This window comes from Myripristis murdjan, chromosome 12 (genome assembly GCF_902150065.1).
Source record: "Myripristis murdjan chromosome 12, fMyrMur1.1, whole genome shotgun sequence".
Lineage (NCBI taxonomy): Eukaryota > Metazoa > Chordata > Actinopteri > Holocentriformes > Holocentridae > Myripristis > Myripristis murdjan.
Window position 1 is genome coordinate 23,541,966 of NC_043991.1, and position 18,618 is coordinate 23,560,583.

The 18,618-nt window shown below is 41.1% G+C and overlaps 1 protein-coding gene across 3 annotated transcripts in view; it reads left to right on the forward strand.

Annotated features, from left to right (window-relative positions):
• Nucleotides 1–18,618, forward strand: part of LOC115368605 (probable E3 ubiquitin-protein ligase HERC1) — a 64,825-nt gene that overhangs the window by 25,000 nt on the left and 21,207 nt on the right. For 2 of the 3 annotated variants that reach the window (XM_030064795.1, XM_030064796.1), the window contains exons 23-51: nucleotides 174–357; nucleotides 541–835; nucleotides 959–1,007; nucleotides 2,018–2,063; nucleotides 3,960–4,210; nucleotides 4,404–4,601; nucleotides 4,829–4,949; nucleotides 5,081–5,321; nucleotides 5,483–5,643; nucleotides 5,885–6,037; nucleotides 6,135–6,232; nucleotides 7,039–7,134; nucleotides 7,461–7,628; nucleotides 7,866–8,105; nucleotides 8,220–8,303; nucleotides 8,495–8,720; nucleotides 9,627–9,921; nucleotides 10,295–11,112; nucleotides 11,288–11,501; nucleotides 12,555–12,724; nucleotides 13,604–13,687; nucleotides 14,942–15,128; nucleotides 15,227–15,354; nucleotides 15,910–16,118; nucleotides 16,365–16,624; nucleotides 17,025–17,077; nucleotides 17,191–17,388; nucleotides 17,723–17,888; nucleotides 18,002–18,254. In XM_030064795.1, coding sequence (XP_029920655.1) covers nucleotides 174–357; nucleotides 541–835; nucleotides 959–1,007; nucleotides 2,018–2,063; nucleotides 3,960–4,210; nucleotides 4,404–4,601; nucleotides 4,829–4,949; nucleotides 5,081–5,321; nucleotides 5,483–5,643; nucleotides 5,885–6,037; nucleotides 6,135–6,232; nucleotides 7,039–7,134; nucleotides 7,461–7,628; nucleotides 7,866–8,105; nucleotides 8,220–8,303; nucleotides 8,495–8,720; nucleotides 9,627–9,921; nucleotides 10,295–11,112; nucleotides 11,288–11,501; nucleotides 12,555–12,724; nucleotides 13,604–13,687; nucleotides 14,942–15,128; nucleotides 15,227–15,354; nucleotides 15,910–16,118; nucleotides 16,365–16,624; nucleotides 17,025–17,077; nucleotides 17,191–17,388; nucleotides 17,723–17,888; nucleotides 18,002–18,254 — 5,646 coding nt within the window. The remainder of the gene's footprint in view (nucleotides 1–173; nucleotides 358–540; nucleotides 836–958; nucleotides 1,008–2,017; nucleotides 2,064–3,959; nucleotides 4,211–4,403; nucleotides 4,602–4,828; nucleotides 4,950–5,080; nucleotides 5,322–5,482; nucleotides 5,644–5,884; nucleotides 6,038–6,134; nucleotides 6,233–7,038; nucleotides 7,135–7,460; nucleotides 7,629–7,865; nucleotides 8,106–8,219; nucleotides 8,304–8,494; nucleotides 8,721–9,626; nucleotides 9,922–10,294; nucleotides 11,113–11,287; nucleotides 11,502–12,554; nucleotides 12,725–13,603; nucleotides 13,688–14,941; nucleotides 15,129–15,226; nucleotides 15,355–15,909; nucleotides 16,119–16,364; nucleotides 16,625–17,024; nucleotides 17,078–17,190; nucleotides 17,389–17,722; nucleotides 17,889–18,001; nucleotides 18,255–18,618) is intronic. The other variant, XM_030064798.1, reaches the window with a different exon arrangement.

Below are 18,618 nucleotides of genomic sequence, written 5' to 3' on the forward strand. Positions count from 1 at the left end.
CATTCTTATAATGAACTGTGTTGAATTGGCTTATATTTGTCACAGGTCAGCAGACTACATCTTTACGTGTATACTTTGTTTATTGTTCTATTATATTAACTGTTTAGTCCATTTAGGGGGTGGAATGCTGCTATTGAATTTATAGTGTGTGTCTCTTCTCTTGTGCACTTTAGTCCTCTCAGGCTTCCCAAAGCCCTGGTGAAGACAGGCAGGAGGCGGGCACCTCAGTTGAGCAGGCAGGAAAGGAGCCTGACCAGCAAGCGGGAGGTCAAGTCCCACCGGCTGCCACAGCAAAACACAACCAGGAAGAGGTTGTAGAGGAGGATTCCTTTGGAAACAGTCGTATGTACCTTTCAGGTTAGTGTGGAATGTCTTTTTTCTGCTCTCTCCCTTATTCTCATTCCAGACACATGGATAAAGCTATTTTTATATCATTGGGGACAGTGATAGGCAGACAGAACAACACAACACGCCCAGATAGACACACGCTATCTTTATCAGATAAATCTTAGATTCCCAAGGGTTTCTCCTCTTTTGCAGAAGTACTGGAGTCATTCATGGCCACCCGGGAGGCCATGCAGCTACCGCAGAATGTGACGGTGTATGAGTCCTTTGGCACTTCCACCCTCCCCAGTAGCATGGAGAGCCCTGGCAGCCCAGAGAAGGAGCCTGATCCCACGCAGCAGTGGGAGAAGCGGAGGGAGTCGGAGGATGGCCTGTCTTTCCCTGCTGCCTGCCATCTGGTGGTGTCCCGCTGTTTGTTCCTCCTACTGGGGGTTAGGCCTGCTTGGGTGGAGCCCAACGTATGGGAGAACAAACAGGCTGTGAATCCCAGGTAAAGTGTATGTGAAGGGATTGTGTGCAAGTTTTGTCATGTATGCGTTTTTTCTTTGATAGTGTTTTTGCTTTTGTCAGCTGTTTGCTTTTTGCACCAACTGTCAATATCATCCTCCTTCAGGAAATTATCAGCTGAATCCCTGAAGCTTAATGTTGATGGTAGAAAACGGGTAAGTCCTGTGTATTATAACAATATAGCCCCTATTTCTCCAACTCTCCAATTCTTTTTTTTTAGGTTGTATTGGTTTGCACAATCAAACAGTAGAATGGAAGAAAAGAACAAATGAAAAAAGCAAGTTTTAAAACCCCATGATTTAAAAACCCCAAGAGACTAATAGTACAAAAGTACTATTAGTACTAACTGTACTTAAATTACAGAAGTGCAAACATCAAATAATCAACAAAAGTAAACCATCAAGCAAATAAAATAGAAAGTAGACATAGGGTAAGTAAGAGAGAGAGGGAGGGAGGAAAGGGTCAGTTTTTGTCAAATATGATCAGTTCAGGATAGTTAGGTTCATCAGGCAGGACCTAAGCCTATATTTAAAATTTCGGAAAATTTCTGTCCACTGAAATGCAATTTGACTGCAGTTGTTTGTAGTGGAGATGATAGGTTTGGCTCTGCATTTTACTGTGTCTCTTGCCCAGGGACTACAGATGGAAATTAGCTTGTAGCTAAATTTTGTACCGAGCATTTATTTCTCATTTTTTGAGATTAATGTATTTGGTACATGCTTCCTCATAAAATACATTCAACAAACTAAACTAAATAACTAGCCCCCTTATATCTAATACATTGACAGTGCCCATTACGAGACATGGAAGGTGCAACTGTTTTTCATGGCTGATATTATAGTTATGTACATCACAGTTAAGCTGGAAAAACACTTTACAAAGCAACAAAAGCAAAGCTGGCGGCACTGGGAACATGAAGGATGATGCAGCAGTCAAGTTGTTTATATAAATTAGGAATAGGAGCGGTCCTAGAAGAGATCCCTGTGGGACACTACATGTTACTGTGTTATCTGATGTCCATCCATTGATGTTTGTATACTGTTGTTGATTATGAATTGAATTATAAAAAAAACATTTATAAGCAATTCCAATAAAACCACATAGTAACAACAATGTAACAGTGTACCACTAGTAAGTGCTAATATACCTTCTCTGTCTCATTTAGTCAGACCAGTCCAAAAGCTCCTCAGGATCATTCAAAAATAAAATGGGTAAGTAAAGCAGGTTTTCTACTGAATTAGTCATGCTAATATTTTTATAGTTCATACCCTACAGCAGGGGTGTCAAACTCGTGCCATGGAGGGCCGAGAGGCTGCAGGTTTTCATTCCAACCAAAAACTCCACCAGGTGATTTCACTGATCACCCTACCTCCAAACAGAGAGGCGGGACTAATCAGTGAAATCACCTGGTGGAGTTGTTGGTTGGAATGAAAACCTGCAGCCTCTCGGCCCTCCATGGCATGAGTTTGACACCCCTGCCCTACAGGGTATAAGTATTTGCTAAAGCTAAAATGCAGTAACCCAGACTGTTTATTTCAATCATTTAAGTACTCAGGTACATTTTTTTAATTTAATGGAGCAGTTGGCTACTAAATTATTAAAAATTTAATGTTAAAGACATCACTAACCCTGCAAAATGTAAAAAACACATTTATGGTATAGCTTTCCTGCAGAAAAAAACATGACTAAAGATGAAAACAGACATTAGCTGACCTTTTTCATTTCCAAAATTTGGGGGAGTGGCCTTTTATAAATGACAGAAAGATATCTGTGAAACTGCATGACTTAGGAAAGGGCTCCAATGAAATATTAATTCAGTGTTGTCTCAGTTTAAGTGGAATTTGAATAGGCTTTAATATCTAGCTGTTTATATTAATGGCTTAAATAATAAATATCAAACAAAAGACTTTCCCATTTTAGAGAAGATTAAATTGGATTTCTAGAAATGGAAGGACAAAATACTCCAACTGAAAGAGTCAGCGAACATCTTCCCCAAACTAATTTAGTTATTTCAGTCAGTCTCAATAAACTTCCTAACACTTCATTAATTTTTTGTGATATCAAAAATGTGTGAAGATCCGCTAACAACTGAAGGAGCTGTTGTTAGATGAAGGAGGGTTCAACTAGCCAACAACATAATTTAGCTTGTCAATCTCACTTTATTTGGAGCTGGTTCAACAGTGAGAAAACAAATCATTCACAGATACATTTGGTGAAGAACTTGGTATATCCCACCCCATTGTATGTGATCCCTTCTGTGTGCTTTCAGAAAAATCTCCAAACCTCTATAAAAAATTCTGAATTTATGTTGCACGTTTAAGTGTTGTAAAGAATGTTTTAAGCTAAAGGTTCTATAATGGGTCTATAAATATAATATTGAAGGGAAAATCCATATGGGAAAACGCAATTAATGCCTTAAGATATTGGAGATGAGCTTATTGCAAAAAGGAGAACCAAGGGGATTCAAATGAGACATACGCATGTGCAACTAAAATGTCTTTTATGATGCAAAATAGAAGAGTATTAACTCCCCCATTTACTGAATCACCTTTGGAAAAACTAATGCTAACCACTTGTTCATTTAAAGGTATATATCTAATATTTATGCAATGATACATGCAGGAATGAATAATTGAAGAATGATCTAAAACAAGAGCAAATGGGGAAAAGTTATCCAACAGGAACCTTATATGAATGTCAAGATTGCTTAATAAGTTATTACACACCCTACATATCACGTCAGCTTAATCATATTGCACCTCCCAACTGTCTTAGATACCAACAAGAAAAGGGAGACTTGGCCCACAATTTTTGCCAAAATGCCAAAAGCTGTAATAGATCGTATCATTGTGTTTGGATATGTACCATGTTTAAGTGTTTACTAAACCAGCAAACTTTGAAGAATTGCTTCATAGACTTACATATTTAGGCTTGGGGTCAAAACATATCAAAACATATTTAAGGTCAAAATCATGTTGTTTGCACTGGTTGGGGTGGGTGCACAAAATTTGATGTATAAACAACAAGTGCTGTAAAAGAAGATTCACCAAATATCATAGAAATAAAAGGAGTATATTTTTACATGCCATACTCTTTGCTCTCTCTAGGCTTGCCTCTGTGTTCACTGGGCATTATGAAGGATGCCTGGGAACGTCTGCGCCAGTGTATCAGCCCTACCACCATGTCCTGCAGTAGCAACCATAACTTGCCCATCGCAAACCAGGTGTTCCACTTCCTCTGTGGAAGCTTCATCCACTTGCCTGTCTCCTCTCCATCCCTGCCGGGTGGACAGACATGTAGTCAGGCAGACCCAAAAGCCATTACCTTAGCTATATTGCAGCAGCAGCAGAGAGCTGAGGTAATGACATTTTCCTTGTTTAAATAGTTTCAAACAACCAAATAATTGATAGGCTATCACTAAATTAATCGATGAATTATGTAGCCTTTTGCCTCTCCTGGCCATTGTACAGCAGCTTTTAACATAAGTCAGACAGACGACCAGAACTGACTGTTTTCTGAAGTATTTTGAATCCATTTCATTTTCTTGTCAGGTGCGCCTGGAGGCTTTGTGTCAGATGTCGTCTTTCCTGTCAGAGATGGAGGAGAAGAGCAGTGGCCCCACAGCAGCACCACAATTTTCTGGACTGTTGCAGTCAGTCCAGCTGCAGTTTGTCTCTGGATGCTTTGGGCTGGGAGCACCCATTATTTGCACTATCTCGGCAGCTAACTATGAGATGCAGCATTACATGGTATAGCTTATCAGTGTGTTATCAAAATAGCATTTTTTCCACATATGTATTGTCACGTGTAGAAAGAAAAAGTGGATTAAAATTAATTAAGGTCTGGTGGAGAGTTGTTATATACTGTATCTCTTTTATGTATTTCTCCCCATTAACAGTGTTGATGATAGAGTCCATTGTTTTGTACAGTTAGTCTTGCGGATTATTTTTTCCTAATCCCTCTTATCTCAATCCAGTCTGGTACCCAGTCAGCATCCATGGATACTCAGAAAGAGCTCCAGTCTGCAGCCCACACTTTCTACCAGCAGGTGGTGTGTGTCCTCAGACAAAAAGTGCTGCTGGAAAGAGAATATCCAGGTTTGCACTTTACTCACTGTGCTAATATTTCAAAAACTTTTACTCTAATCAGTTGATGTTCTTTTTTAACTGTTATTTTCCACATTGCCTGTAGTTGTTATCCTATAAGATCTTGTCTCCATCACATCCAGGGTCCTGCCAGCACCTTCTCCTTGCCACGATGTTTGCACTGAACTTCTGGTACCAGCCAGTTGACCTGGTGTTGGTCATCAAATGTGGCATTTTGGAAATTCTATCTATGCTGACCGACAACACCTGTGTACTGTTGAACCAGGGCTGGTGTGCAGCCTCCATCTCTGGCTCCATGCTACTGAGTGGGGCTGTCAAAGTAGCTTGTGCTCGCCTGCTCCAGATATTGACTATAGCTGCAAGGTGAGGGTTACAGAGCCTACTGAGACTCTAAACAGCTGCAATAGAGTGCATACCAGTTTGCATTAATCTGGACTGCTGTTGTTTAGTTGTTTGAATGATGAAAATTTAACAGTAGACTAGCTTGTGCTGTTGGCATTTAGCAAATTGTCCTGTATTCCCAGCTCCTATGAGGACGCGCTGCCTGTGGATGTATCACAATCTCTAATGGAAGTGATGTGTGAGCAGCTCCAAAGTGTCCTGCACACTTTCCATCAACAGCAGGCAGCAGAAAAAGCAACAGCTCAGGAAACAGAACTAGATTCCAGCGGCACAAAACAAGTTGGTGAGGCAGATTTAAAGTCACTACAATATATGATATCCAGTTAAAACCAAACTGACACAATGTATACTAATGTATTTAAATTCGATATCCATGTATATCTATGTGTATAATCAAATAGCAGATCAAAATATATTCTTCTTAATGGCAGATGTGGTATTTGCTCAGCCAGTGCAGGATATGGCCCTAGTTGATTAGGGTACAATATGGCTTGAGTAAAATGAGAACATTTTCCTCCTTGTAGGAATGGAGAACAGCAAAGTGGTAGAAGCTCAGCTTGCAGACTTCCTGGTTTTTCTAAGGCGTGTGCTGTCACTAAGAGTTACCAAAAATCTCTCTACTTTTGCAAAATGGATTGATCCACTCATGGCCATCATCTCCCACAAGTGCTCTTTAGGTAAGATATAATATTTAGAAAAAGTGAATGCTGTGTACAGTGTAGAGCAATATAATTAAATCTTTTCCACTCTATCCTCCTCCCACCACCATCACAGGATCCCCACGTTTCCGGAACCTCCGAACAAAACTTTTGGCCTTCCACATTTTAGAAAGACTGTTACCTGCTTGTTCTGAGACTGTTCAAATTCAACAGGTAAGATACACTACTGCTGGTCAGATGACAGAAAATGGTTACAGTTAGCAAAAACATAATGCAACATACAGCAATGTCTAACATTTTACTGAGTTATCGTCATACAAGAAAGTCATTCAATTAAAATAAATTTATGAGGCACAGATTATCTGTGGATATCTTGTAACTATGGAGTGGTGATACATGTGATACATGCACAATATTTGGCCTTAGGTTCTTATCATTTCTGTGTGCATTCAGAGTGCATTAGTAAGATATTACAAAAGTGCTCAGCAACTATCAAAAACTAGTGTTTGACCACTCAGGTTGATTATGATGCATCATTAAGGTGAACAACTCAGTAAACATGCAGATGAGCTTCCTTGAGCCTTTTTTGTCAATTTCTGCAGAAATGCTATAGTTTTGCAAACCAGCAGTTTCAACAGTAATATGTATAGGCGGTCTCAGATGATCCAACAATGCAGAAGCCAGATGTGGAGGTACTTGGCTTGGTTACATCTGGAACTAGGTGTAGGGCCAGCTGGACATATTCCAAATTCTTTGAAGCAATATCAGAGATGGCCTATGGCAGAGAAGTAACCGTTTCGTTCCCTGGCAACAGCCCTGGTAAATTCCTACATCCACCTTGTCAATTGAGGACATCAGAGAGCTGTTGTGTTGTAGTTGATAAAATTACATTAGACACAAGTCCACACCTGTGTAATCATTATACTCTGTTTAACCATAACTTTGATATGCTATTCATTTGAATTGGACAAAAGGAGGCCTCATACATAATTTCTCCTCTTTTTTCTGTTTCTTTGTAGATTGTTAAACAACTTTTTCGACTCCTGTCTGTTTACATGTGGGAAGAGCCACTAGTTGAGAAGAACCATGTGGACACAGCTGAAAAAGACACAGGGGTAATATTGCCAATACATGGTTAATACTGCTTATGCATTTCTTATTGCACTCTTAACTTAGATTCCCCAGACCAGTGGTTCCCAACCCAGTTCTCAAAGAACCCCTGTCCTGTAGATTTTTGTTCCAGTTTTACTCTTGCACAGCTGAGCCAATTAAGGCCCACACATCTTCATGCACACCCTGTTGAAATGTTTTTTTTTTTTGTTTTTTTTTGGTCACTTTTGCACTATATTCATCCAGTATCATTACATTGCTTATTGAACTGGGGATGGACATTGGTTGTATTTAATGAATAAGTGTTAATTACCTGACTTGTGTTTTCTAGGATCCCAGCAGTGATGAAGAATGCATCCCTATTGGAGATTTTTCCTTTGACCCATACAAGCTAATTTGCTGTTCTTTGGAGAATGGGAATGTTCTCTCTCATGGCTCTGGAGGGAAAGGTTATGGCCTGGCGACCACTGCCATCACCTCCGGTTGCTTCATTTGGAAGGTATGAAAGGATGGCGAGATTTGACCCACTGAAATAATCATTGAAATGCTTTACCCTGAAGTAAACTAATCATATTCTAGGCAAAATTCTTCAAATCTTAGCCTTTATTAGTTATTTAAAACAGATTTATGAGTTATTCCTAATATTTAATTCTAACAGTTATCCAGATTTTACTTTATACTGTGCCTAATACACTTACTTGATAACTTGATATTATAAACCTTTCTCCCTCTTCAGTTCTGCATTACCAAGGAGAACAAAGGCAATGAGGGCACATGCATTGGTGTTTCACGCTGGCCTATCCGGGACTACAACCACCACACCACCACTGATATGTGGTTATATCGTGCTTACAGTGGCAATCTGTATCATGGAGGGGAGCTGGTCCGCATGCTTCCCTCCTTCACCCAGGGTGATGTAATCACCTGCATCCTCGATATGGAGGCTCACACCATCTCCTTTGCTAAGAATGACAAGGTCTGTCTGAGCAGGCTTTAATTATAGGCCCAGTGACCTTTTTGTGATAAACTCCAACAGCCTGTGCACTGCTGTATTCTGACTGATTTTTGTCTGATTGTGTTGTTCTCCTAGGAGCCGAAGTTGGCATTTGAAGGTGTGGTTGCCACTGAGCTGTACCCTTGTGTGTTGTTCTATAGCAGTAATCCTGGGGAGAAGGTACTTCATAATTTTATTTATTTATATCCTGCTGGTTACACTTGAGAGTATAGTTAAAAACATATATTCTGATGTCATTAATCTCATGTATAACTTGTTTCTTCACATTATCAAAAGTAGGCAGGCATGCAAGAAAGGCGAGGCGTGGAATGTGTGTAAAGCTTTTTCTGGCTCTTCTGTTTTTTCCACAGGTGGCGCTGTGTGACCTGCAGATGCGAGGCATGCCTAGTGACCTACTTCCTGGGGAGCCCCTGTGCAGCCCCCGGACCACTGTAGTGTTGGAGGCTTGTGTGCAGCTCCTCCGCAGGCTCCATCAGTGTGACCACTGGACCCCACACATCAACCAGCACATCCAGATGCACCTGGAGCTCATCGGTCCGCTGATGAAAGAGGCTGACTTAGGGAGTTTCAAGCCAGGTCAGGCACACGAGTGTGCAGATTGCTCCACTATGAGCAGGTTGAACCTACTGTATCTTTGTGTACCTGTCCTCTCTTCTCACTTCCATTAAAATCACTGTAGCGCTGAACTAGTGCAAGAGAACGCTAGAGAATTATTGTCAATTGGAGTTAAAGGCAGAAGAAAATCAGCACTTTGCATTTCATCACCAAATCACAAGAGAATAAAAGCAAGGAACCAATCAGTGGAACCAGAAAAAGCTTTATTCCTGTGAATGTCCTCAGACGTAGACTGTTTCATCCATAGCCACAGGTGTAAATGTAGTGCATCTTTGGCTTGAGCATCTATCACAGACAATTATGATAGCTCCACCACCAAAATTGGACGAGACTGTGTTTTCACCTTATTCCATCTGTTTCTTTGAAGGATATCTCTAAAAAATCTGAATGTACTTACATATCACTTTGTAGAAAGGTTGGTTATGGGGCTGTGAAGAAATAATGGGGCTGTAGAGCCAATTTCCTGTTAAGACATAAAGGCCCTTCCAATTTTTTCAGAACACTGATACCGCGGTACAAAAGCAGCTCTAATGGTCACTGAACAAATATTTCGCTGATCAAATCAATTTTAACAGGCATATCCCATGTTCCATTTCAGGTACAGTCATAAAAATGTGCGCATCTCTTGATATGAAACAAGCTAGTAATGTGGTATGAAACTAATTATTAATTTGTATATTTAAAATCTGAAGGGTGACGCTGGCATATCTTGAGAGTTGCATAGCACTGGCCTGAGTGCTATCTAGTTACAGGGTTACTGCTGTCATGATGAAGGCGCATTACATGCATCATGCTTAGAAAGCGTATTCCCTGATGCTGCAATTATTAATTTTTGTTTTGTACTCACCATCTTTTCTGCTTACGCAGGCTTCAGCTCCAGATTCTTTGAGGAGAAAGAGAGGAACAGAGAGAAAGATTCAGCTGGTGATAACACAGGAGAAATGCTGGCACATCATTTCGGCCTGTCAGAGGCTCAGCTGTCTGTCCTGTGTACTGAGGTGTGGCCAGTGCTGGCCCTGATCGGGGGCGTGGACAGCGGACTGCGGGCTGGGGGTCTGTGCCTGCACAAGCCCAGTGGGCGCAGGGGCATTCTGCTTGGGGTGCTGAAGGAGGGCAGCTCCCTGGCCAAGCTTCAATGGGAGGATGCTGACCTGTCTGTCAGGTATTACGGATATATATTTAGAGATACATCCACTTATGTTAAAATATCTTTGCATGGGTTGTTTAAATAATCTCTCTTGTGGATTTCTGTCGTACATTGCTTGCAGTTTTTCTAGTCTCACCCCTTTCTATTTTACTTATTCTGTCACCCTTTTCTGTTAACATTGATTTCTCCTCTTTGGTCTTGTCATTTTGATTTCTCTATCATTTATCCTACTGATCGTCCATGTTTTCGTGCTTCGTTCTTTCTAGGTCTTACCTTCTTTCCTTTTTTTCTCTTTTTCATACCCCGATCTGTTAATCCCCCTTGAATTTGTCCTGCCGTCTTTCCATGCTGTATATGTGGGATCTTCCTATCCTCTCCTCTAACCAAGCTTCCTGAATTCTTGGTCACCCAGCGACACACCGATCATGTCATTGGAGCCCTGTGACATGCCTTGCTGTGACGTCATGCGACTTAGAGGACTGAAACCAACAGTGTTGTTAGATCTGATTTATTTGATGAGGCTTTTGGAGGAGCAGGAATGGCATGGGGCTCAGGGCCAGCACTTGCCCCTTAAAAAGAAGTACTCAGAAGAGAACTTGCCCTGTAGTGAGTTTGAGTGCTGCCTGGATGAACACGTTGCTTGTGAGGTATCAGATGATAGAGGACTGACAAAGGATGAGAGGACAGAGTTTAAGGAGGAGAGTGTTGAGCGAGACCCATCATCACCCAAAGATGCCGTGAAGATGTTAGAACATCGGGAGTTGACCTCCAGTCCATTAACCTATCTACCCCCGACTGCACAAATCCCACAGATCCTTAAACCAGATGTCTTTGCACTTGAGCTGAGGGCAGTCAGAGTCTCATATCTCCTCCTTGGGGCTTTGAAATCCTTGGCTGCCATTCTTAGCTGTGGAAAGTTCTCAGACTTGCTCCTGGTACCAAAACATGACCCTACCACTTCCCTCTTGAGTCCATCCTCCAGCCCCAACCCTGACCAGCCCAAGGCAGGCAGAAGACCAGCGGATGAGAGTGCTGAGCTGAGGCCAGTGTTACAGTATGTGGTGCGGAGCATGGTGAAGTGGGCGGTCAGGCCCTGTCCTATCAAACAGAGTGTGTCTCTTGCTGACCTGGAAAGGGCTCAGGTCATGATCTACAAAGGAGTCCTCAGCAAACTGCAAGAAGACAAAGGAGCTAAAGAACACAAAGGTAGCTAGCTTTTTTCCTTTGATTAAGAATTCATTGGTAGCTGATTTTGGTAGGTTTTTATGTGCAGTAAAATAAATAAATAAATAAAATAAAGTTTTTAGTATGCATATACCAGGAGCTTTTGAATCATATTGTGTGTGATCTGATGTTGACATTCCCTACCTTGTTCTTCCAGAGTCGGGCCACCACTTGTCCTCTCAGCCCATTTCTAAGTCCTCCAGCTCGGTCTCCCTCTACAGCACAGGTTCAGAAGGCACTGCTGTCTTTGGCCAGTCAGATGGCGCTTCTGCCTCCTCCTCTAATAATGACTTGGCCGCCTCTCTCCTGACAGCCCTGCAGGCAGATGGGCTTGAGAATTTCAACCCTTTCCTCCCAATCAACTTTCTCCAGTGAGTACAGAAGCTGGCTTATTACAAAGAGATTATATGATTTAAGAGTGGATGAAACGGAATGAAACATTGGTTTAAAGGTATTCAAATTCAGTGTTTAGTCAACAAATATTATTCTCAGACACATGCACACACAAGCACAGGTTTTGGCAATTCTCATGCTCTCACTGGTTGCTACAGATCTCTATCTGTCGGTAGCAGCAGCTTGTCTGAGGTCCAGGGGCTGGGTGAGTTAGGATGAGTGTGAATGTATGTGTGGGAGATAAAGAGAGAGATTCTGACTGCATTATGTTTAACCCAGACTGTCAGCTCTACCTGCCTGTGCCTGTCCTAACCTCACCGACTGACCACATTGGCAATGACTTTCTTGCTCTCAAGAGAGGCAGGCTACAGTAGGAATGCGAATCACTGGGTAACTGGCAATCTGATACTATCACAATATGTTACCCACGACTATGATGGTATCGCAATACAGGTGATTCTGCAATATATGTTGGGATATTAAGATTATCAGCTGTGATACATCACAATATCTGTAACTGAAAAAGAGAAAAATACCCTGGAAAAGACAAAATAATTTGCCAAGAAGCAGGAATCTGTCATGTTTTCCAGTGTTTTAATACGCACAGCGATTGCAACATTAACATGACAGAACAGTGTCATTGCCCTTCAGTTGAAAACAAACCAGAACTCCCCAGGGAAGTTTTCTCCAAAACATTTTCTGCAAGGATAGCACACACATCTCTCAGTCCTGTCTCAGCACACATGGCACATTAAGCCTCTTCTTGTACCTCAGATCTTATCGACTGAGTTGGAGTTCATATCACAGTCAGACTTGAGCAGATTATTGATAATATTTCAGATATTTTACCAAGCAGATACAGGCTTTATTATTTTCACTTCTGGGCCTCATCAAGTGTCTGGCAAGCTACATCGATCACCTCATGCCTTCAGATACCTTTTCAAATATGTTTGGCCAGGTCTGACAGGTATCAGTGTAGAGCTACTCGCACCGTGTGTTGTTGTTATTGTATATATCTTCATTCCCTCTAGGCAGATGGTGCTAGCTCGGTTCCCTTCAGTCACAGGCCTGGTTAGCACTCCCCCCATGCTGCACCCTTGCTTCAGCCTGGCCAGCTCTGCTTCTTGTGATGCCTTCACAGAACAGCAGACCAGCTTCATGGAACCTAGTCCCTACAGCACACAGGCCAGGAGTAGCCTGGGTAAGAACAAGAAAATAGACTTTAATAGGAGAAAAGCTGTGGAGATCATGACAAATATTAAGGAATTATATACACATACCCAACAGAAAGTGATGGATGGAAAGCAGTACATGAAAACCAAAAATATACTTATATGAATCTTGTAGTTCAAAACCTTTGAAAGCAGTTTACTGGTAACCAAAAGTACAGCATCATACCGTGGTGAATAGACACTGGTTTGGCTAGATTTCTAGTTGCTAGCCTCTTTTTCACACACTATATATTGGCTTTATATTTCAAACTTTCAAATGGAAAGGTGAGTTAAACATCACACCTGCGTTTCAGTAGGAACGTAGACATATGGAATACTCAACAGGCAAATGCAGATTGCATTTAAGACTATTTGTCTTAAATGTTCAACTTAGTCACAAGTGTTACTTGTTGCTAAAAACGGCATGTGTTTTGCTCTGCTGTTGAACAGGTGTGACAACAAAACATGCATGTGGACACAGTTCGTGCACTCACAGTTTGTGCTTGTATGGCACCGTTATTAGTGCAAATGTTTTACCTAACAATTTTGGGAAGAGCAGCAGACTAAAAGGTTTTGTTCTTACATTGATTTGCTCTGACGCAATAAGCTAAGTTGATTGGTTATAGATGTGCTATTAATCATTCATGATGGATTTTGTGCTTGGCTGAGTGTGCTTGAGATGGAGTGTCTCCTCTTGCACTGCAGGCCTATTAAGCTAAGAAATGAAATATTTAACAATTTAAAAAAAAATCTTATTGATCTGATGGATTTCATTATAGTCTGAAAAAGAAAAAAAAATAGCATGCAGATATGGGCTTGTTTTTGTTTTCTCTTTTTTCTATTCTTTTCCTTTTCTCCTCAAACACTAGAATGGACACAAATGTTTGTCGCCGGTCGTTTGCTAGAAATGGGCTTCTCTATGAGACATATCTACCAGGCCATGGAGGCAGCAGGTACTGCTGTGTGGAGTGTGTCTGCAGTCATAGAAATAATGCTTCATCTGCTTTTTGTGGGGTTTAATATCTCTCTGCCAACTGTGTGCTGTGGCTTTCTCATGTTAGTTGAATGTAGAAAATTATTATTTATCAAAAAGAAAACTTTTTTTTCTCATATAGAAAATCCTTTGATCCCATTGGTGGATTCGCCATTACAAATGCATGCTGTGCAACAAAGCTTTTTTCAAACCCACAGAACCTTATTTTTAATTTGAGAGATGATCCAAAGGTTTCCAAAAATCCCAAGTATGTCCTGCTGAATTACATGGAAATGTTTATAGAATGATGCAGATGACTTCTAGATATTTTTGTTTGATGTAATGCTGCAGCCATGGCACAGTGGCGTCTTAGGTTTGAATTTTTCTCTCAGTATACGTGTGATGTAGCTTCAGTGAAGTGTTGCGACCAGCAAATACAGAATATATATGTGGCATTATCATCCAAAATGGAAAAAAGTATTAACTAACATTGAAGCTACTTAAGGGGAAATTTATGCAAAATGATAGTGCAAAGGAGTTATGCTCTTAATTTTAGTATCTAGACAGTGGATATGCTAATACTGTGATTCTGAGTTTCTGCTGCAATAGTACACTAACTTAAGTTAAAATTGGCAAATATTCATTATTCATTATTTTTCTATAAAAACTACTTGAAATTTTGTTATAAAGTTTGTTTAGCTATCTTTTAAGTCTTATTTAGAAATATACTTTGATTGACTTGCATTTTGTTTTCCATTCATACCCTTCTTTGAAACAAAAAAAAACAAAAAAAAAAAAAAACAAACAAAGTTGGATTTAGTATTATATAGTGCAGTAAACATGTTTCACCTCAACTCATTTTTATTTCATGTTTTGCCTCCAGCCCTAATTACTGGGTGGATTAAACAAGACACTGGAAGTGTCGGCTTTCAAAATAAGTAGAGAGGGCATGGTTGTTTCTTCACATTGTCAAGTATGCATGGTAATTTTTGGGCACCACCTTATTTTTTTGCCAGCTGGCTTCCTTCCTCTCAACTCCATATATTTTTAATTCCATATAATTTCATAATTTCCAGCCACCACCTATTACACATATCACAAATTAAACCATCATCATGCATTCTTGATCCTCAGTCTCACTGTGCCAGGCTGACCTTAAAGTGATTAGGTTAACACTTCTATGACCCATAAGATCCTGAACTCTGACACTCCCCCACTTTGTGGTCCCTTCTAGATGTAGTAGGTGAGGCTGACTCCCGGACTATTGAGGTGTTGGCCAGCTGGATGCTAGAGCATCCTTTGGCTGAGGAGCAGCAAGCAGCTGGGTCTCATAGACTGGACAGTACTTCTGACACCCTGTCCCCAGACGGGCCAGAGACAGTGCAGTGTCCTGAGGCGCCCACGAGTGAGCCCAGTGAGAGGTCAGCAATTTGAGAAACTTGACATTTTGCAGCTGAGATTAGCACTGTGGAGATTTATATAACTAAATGTGATGGACTACATTTTATTTTGTTTGCAGCCTGTTGCCTGGGCTTGACTGGGTGGAAAGGGAAAACTTCTTGGATGTCCACTTGACCAGGAACAGACCTCCTCCAGCCCGACGACGACGCTCTGGCCTGGGTCAGAGGACGTCGTCCCGAAGGGCAGGTCAGAATCCCTGTCTATGGTCACATAGATGTGCTACTACATTCAGACTTTCATTACTTAATAGTGATGTTTTTACCAACATGTTCTTTGTCAAGCAAGTTGGCTAGTTCTAGCCTATATAGTAATAAAGATAATGTTAAATTCTAAAAACAAGTATAGCTCAGGCCTACTTAGATTGTCTCATAGATTGGATAATGAGGAGCAAGTTTGTCTGCGTTTTATAAAAGATGCAAGGCCAAAACATGTTGATTTGATGCTAATGCAATCCCAGTAAGTATTTTTTAGAGAGATAAGTGTGCGGTCTTCATCTTTATTTTGTTTTGACAGGATAACAGCCTGACATGCAGTTTGTTTTGTTTTGTTTTGTTTTGTTTTGTTTTGTTTTGTTTTGTTTTGTTTTGTTTTGTTTTGTTTTGTTTTGTTTTGTTTTGTTTTGTTTTGTTTTGTTTTGTTTTGTTTTGTTGCAGCTTGAAAACAAAACGGATATATTGACCTCTCATTGTGCACTTACTGTACTTTGTGGCAAATGTAACTTTTGTCTTCATTCTCTTGAAGACTTGCCATCACCCAACCCCCTGTCTCAGCTGTACCGCCAAGACCCCGGGGTCTCTGATTGGCCAGAGCAGGTGGAGTTTCACCCATATTCTGTTGAGGAGGAGTCAGAACTTGGCTACATGGATGACCCCTACCATGAAGAAACTTATGAGGATCTGCTCACCCCTGCATTCTGCAGTTTGGAGAGAGATGCACTTCAGATGGTTGAGGTGACACACAGTACCATAGCAAAGGCTGTTTGATGTGGACTAAATAAATAAATCAAATCTACTTGCTGTTATTTGATAGATATTCCAATGATGATTTCAATCATAATATGACAAATAATGGAGTTAATAACTCATATTTTTAGTTGCAGTTATAGCTTTATACCTACAGTTTGTGAATAAGGACCATTGCCCCTAGTATTATACTTACTATGATCTACCAAATCTTTATTTTCTCTCTTTCTTTAGGCTGGAGAAGAGCACAATCAGATGGTGAAGTGCGAGCTGTGCAACACCTTTACCTTGCAGTTCAACAATCACATAAAGCAGCAACACCCGGGCTGTGGGCAGAGTGATGCACGCAGGGGTTACGACAGCACAGGAGCCTATGTGGATGTCTGGTTCAGGGGGGAATGTGGCTCCAACTTTCCCTTTTACCTCCTCTGCAGCTCCTGCAGGGAGAAGTATTTGGCTGCAAACCTTGGGGACCCGGGTTCAAGTCATGACAGGTACGATAGAGGTGGAACATACAGTATGGCCAGACAGACAGTGACTTCACATGAAGACCAATATACAGAATGATTCATATGTAAATGGTACATATACACATATAGTAACATGAATAGTAAGACATATGTATAATCGAGGTCCTACCGTATTACTCAAGTTACTCAAGGTATTGAAAAGCTTCTGTATCTCATTTTTAATAAATCAGCAAGTACTTCTAAAAACATGTTTCACTTTGTCAAAAGGGGGTATTTTGTGTTGACCACAAAATGCTTAAAAGTCTAGTTGAATACTTTCTTGAAGGCACTGTCTGTGTATGCATGTATTTTTGTATTTATGGTTTTAAGAGAGAGTGAGGCAAAAATCTAGAGTAATTATTTGCTGTGTCATTGTTTTTCCTAGGATGAAAGGGCAAACATATGATTTGATTGGCCAACTGGACAGCACTTCTGATGGTACTGAATGGATCTATTCACTTTGTACCTTTGCATTTTGGCATGTCAGTGCCACACCACAGTAGGTTATGTCGGATTTTAGAAGATAAATGGTTCTTCTGTGTCCCATGCAGATGACTGGGAAATAGGCCACCAAGATGACGGTGACACAGACAAACTGACGGGGCTCGAGGACTTTGGGCTCTTGCTGAGACCACTGGGACTGACTGAAAAGAGGCAGGTGCCAGACCCCATCACCTTCAGTGAGGCAGATCCTCTGGGAGCCCTGGGTCATAGCTCTGCAGATCATATGAGAGCACTGGCTCCCAAAGGTACAGCACTGTTATATTAACTGTTGTTTGTCATATTTTCCAATCAAAATTTGCAAATGTAAATTTTCTACAAGCTGACCAAGGCAAGAATGACCGAAACACTGCAAAGTAAAAGGCTAACTCGAGAAAAACTCCTAGAGCTACTATGCAGTTTCTCAAATCGCTTAGTGGTACAGGCACCAACAATTGTGTATATGTAGTATCGATTATACAATCAGAACTGTCAGATTTGCAAAATGTTCTTGCATGTGTGATAAGCACCCTTTAGACAGCTGCAAAACATAGCGTAGGAAAAGCTACTCTAAACTGACACTTATATGTATTTCTTCACCAGGGATCGTCCTTGCTGACCAGAAACCCTCTCTGAGCCTGGGGGAGCAGGCGCTGTCTTTGAAGAACTCCCAGGATAGACTGAAAGCTTTAAGGAGAGTCACCTCCACAGCCCAGATTTTGCTAGCTTACAGCATGGTGATGAGAGCACTGTCTCAGACAGCCTCTAGGTATATTTGTCCAGAATTACTCCTCATTTACATTTTTACTCATTCATTGTTGTGTATTATTGTTTTGATGTTTTAAATGATTTCTCCAGTTTCTACTTATGCTTCTCTCCCAGCGCATCCGTGTATAGCCAGTCAAGCGCCCTGGAGTCCTTGGGTCTGGCAGATATCCGCATCTTGGTGCGGTTAATGTCTCTGGCAGCAGCGGGCAGGGCCCATACCCATGTGGACAAGCAGGGGTTAGGCGTCCGGGGCCTGGCCACAGAACGCAGCAGCTCGACTTCCCTCAGCTTCCTTTGCTCAGCCATCGGCGGTCTGGTGTCCCACAGCCCGACTGCCTATAGAGAACTGGTGGACATCTGCACTCAGGTCAGGCTTCTTCACCCTCATACTGTGAGCCTATAATACAGGTTTTTTTTATCTTTATTGGGATGTTGTAATTATATTTATTTTCGCAAATAGCACTGCGCTGCCTCACCTGTGTATTACTGTAGAATGGTATCTCATAGTTACCTCTGTATGTTCAAGGGATGGTCAGATGTGTGCCACAGGGGACTGATACTCTACAGGTTTTCATTATAACCAAAGACTGCTCCAGGGGATTTCCCTGATTTAGTTCTTCTTTTGTTAAAGGTTTGCTAGTTAATGATGTCACCTGGAGTAGTGTTCAGCTAGAAATTGAGAAACCGAGCAGACTATCTAGGTCAGCAATTTAGAAGTAATCCTCACCAGA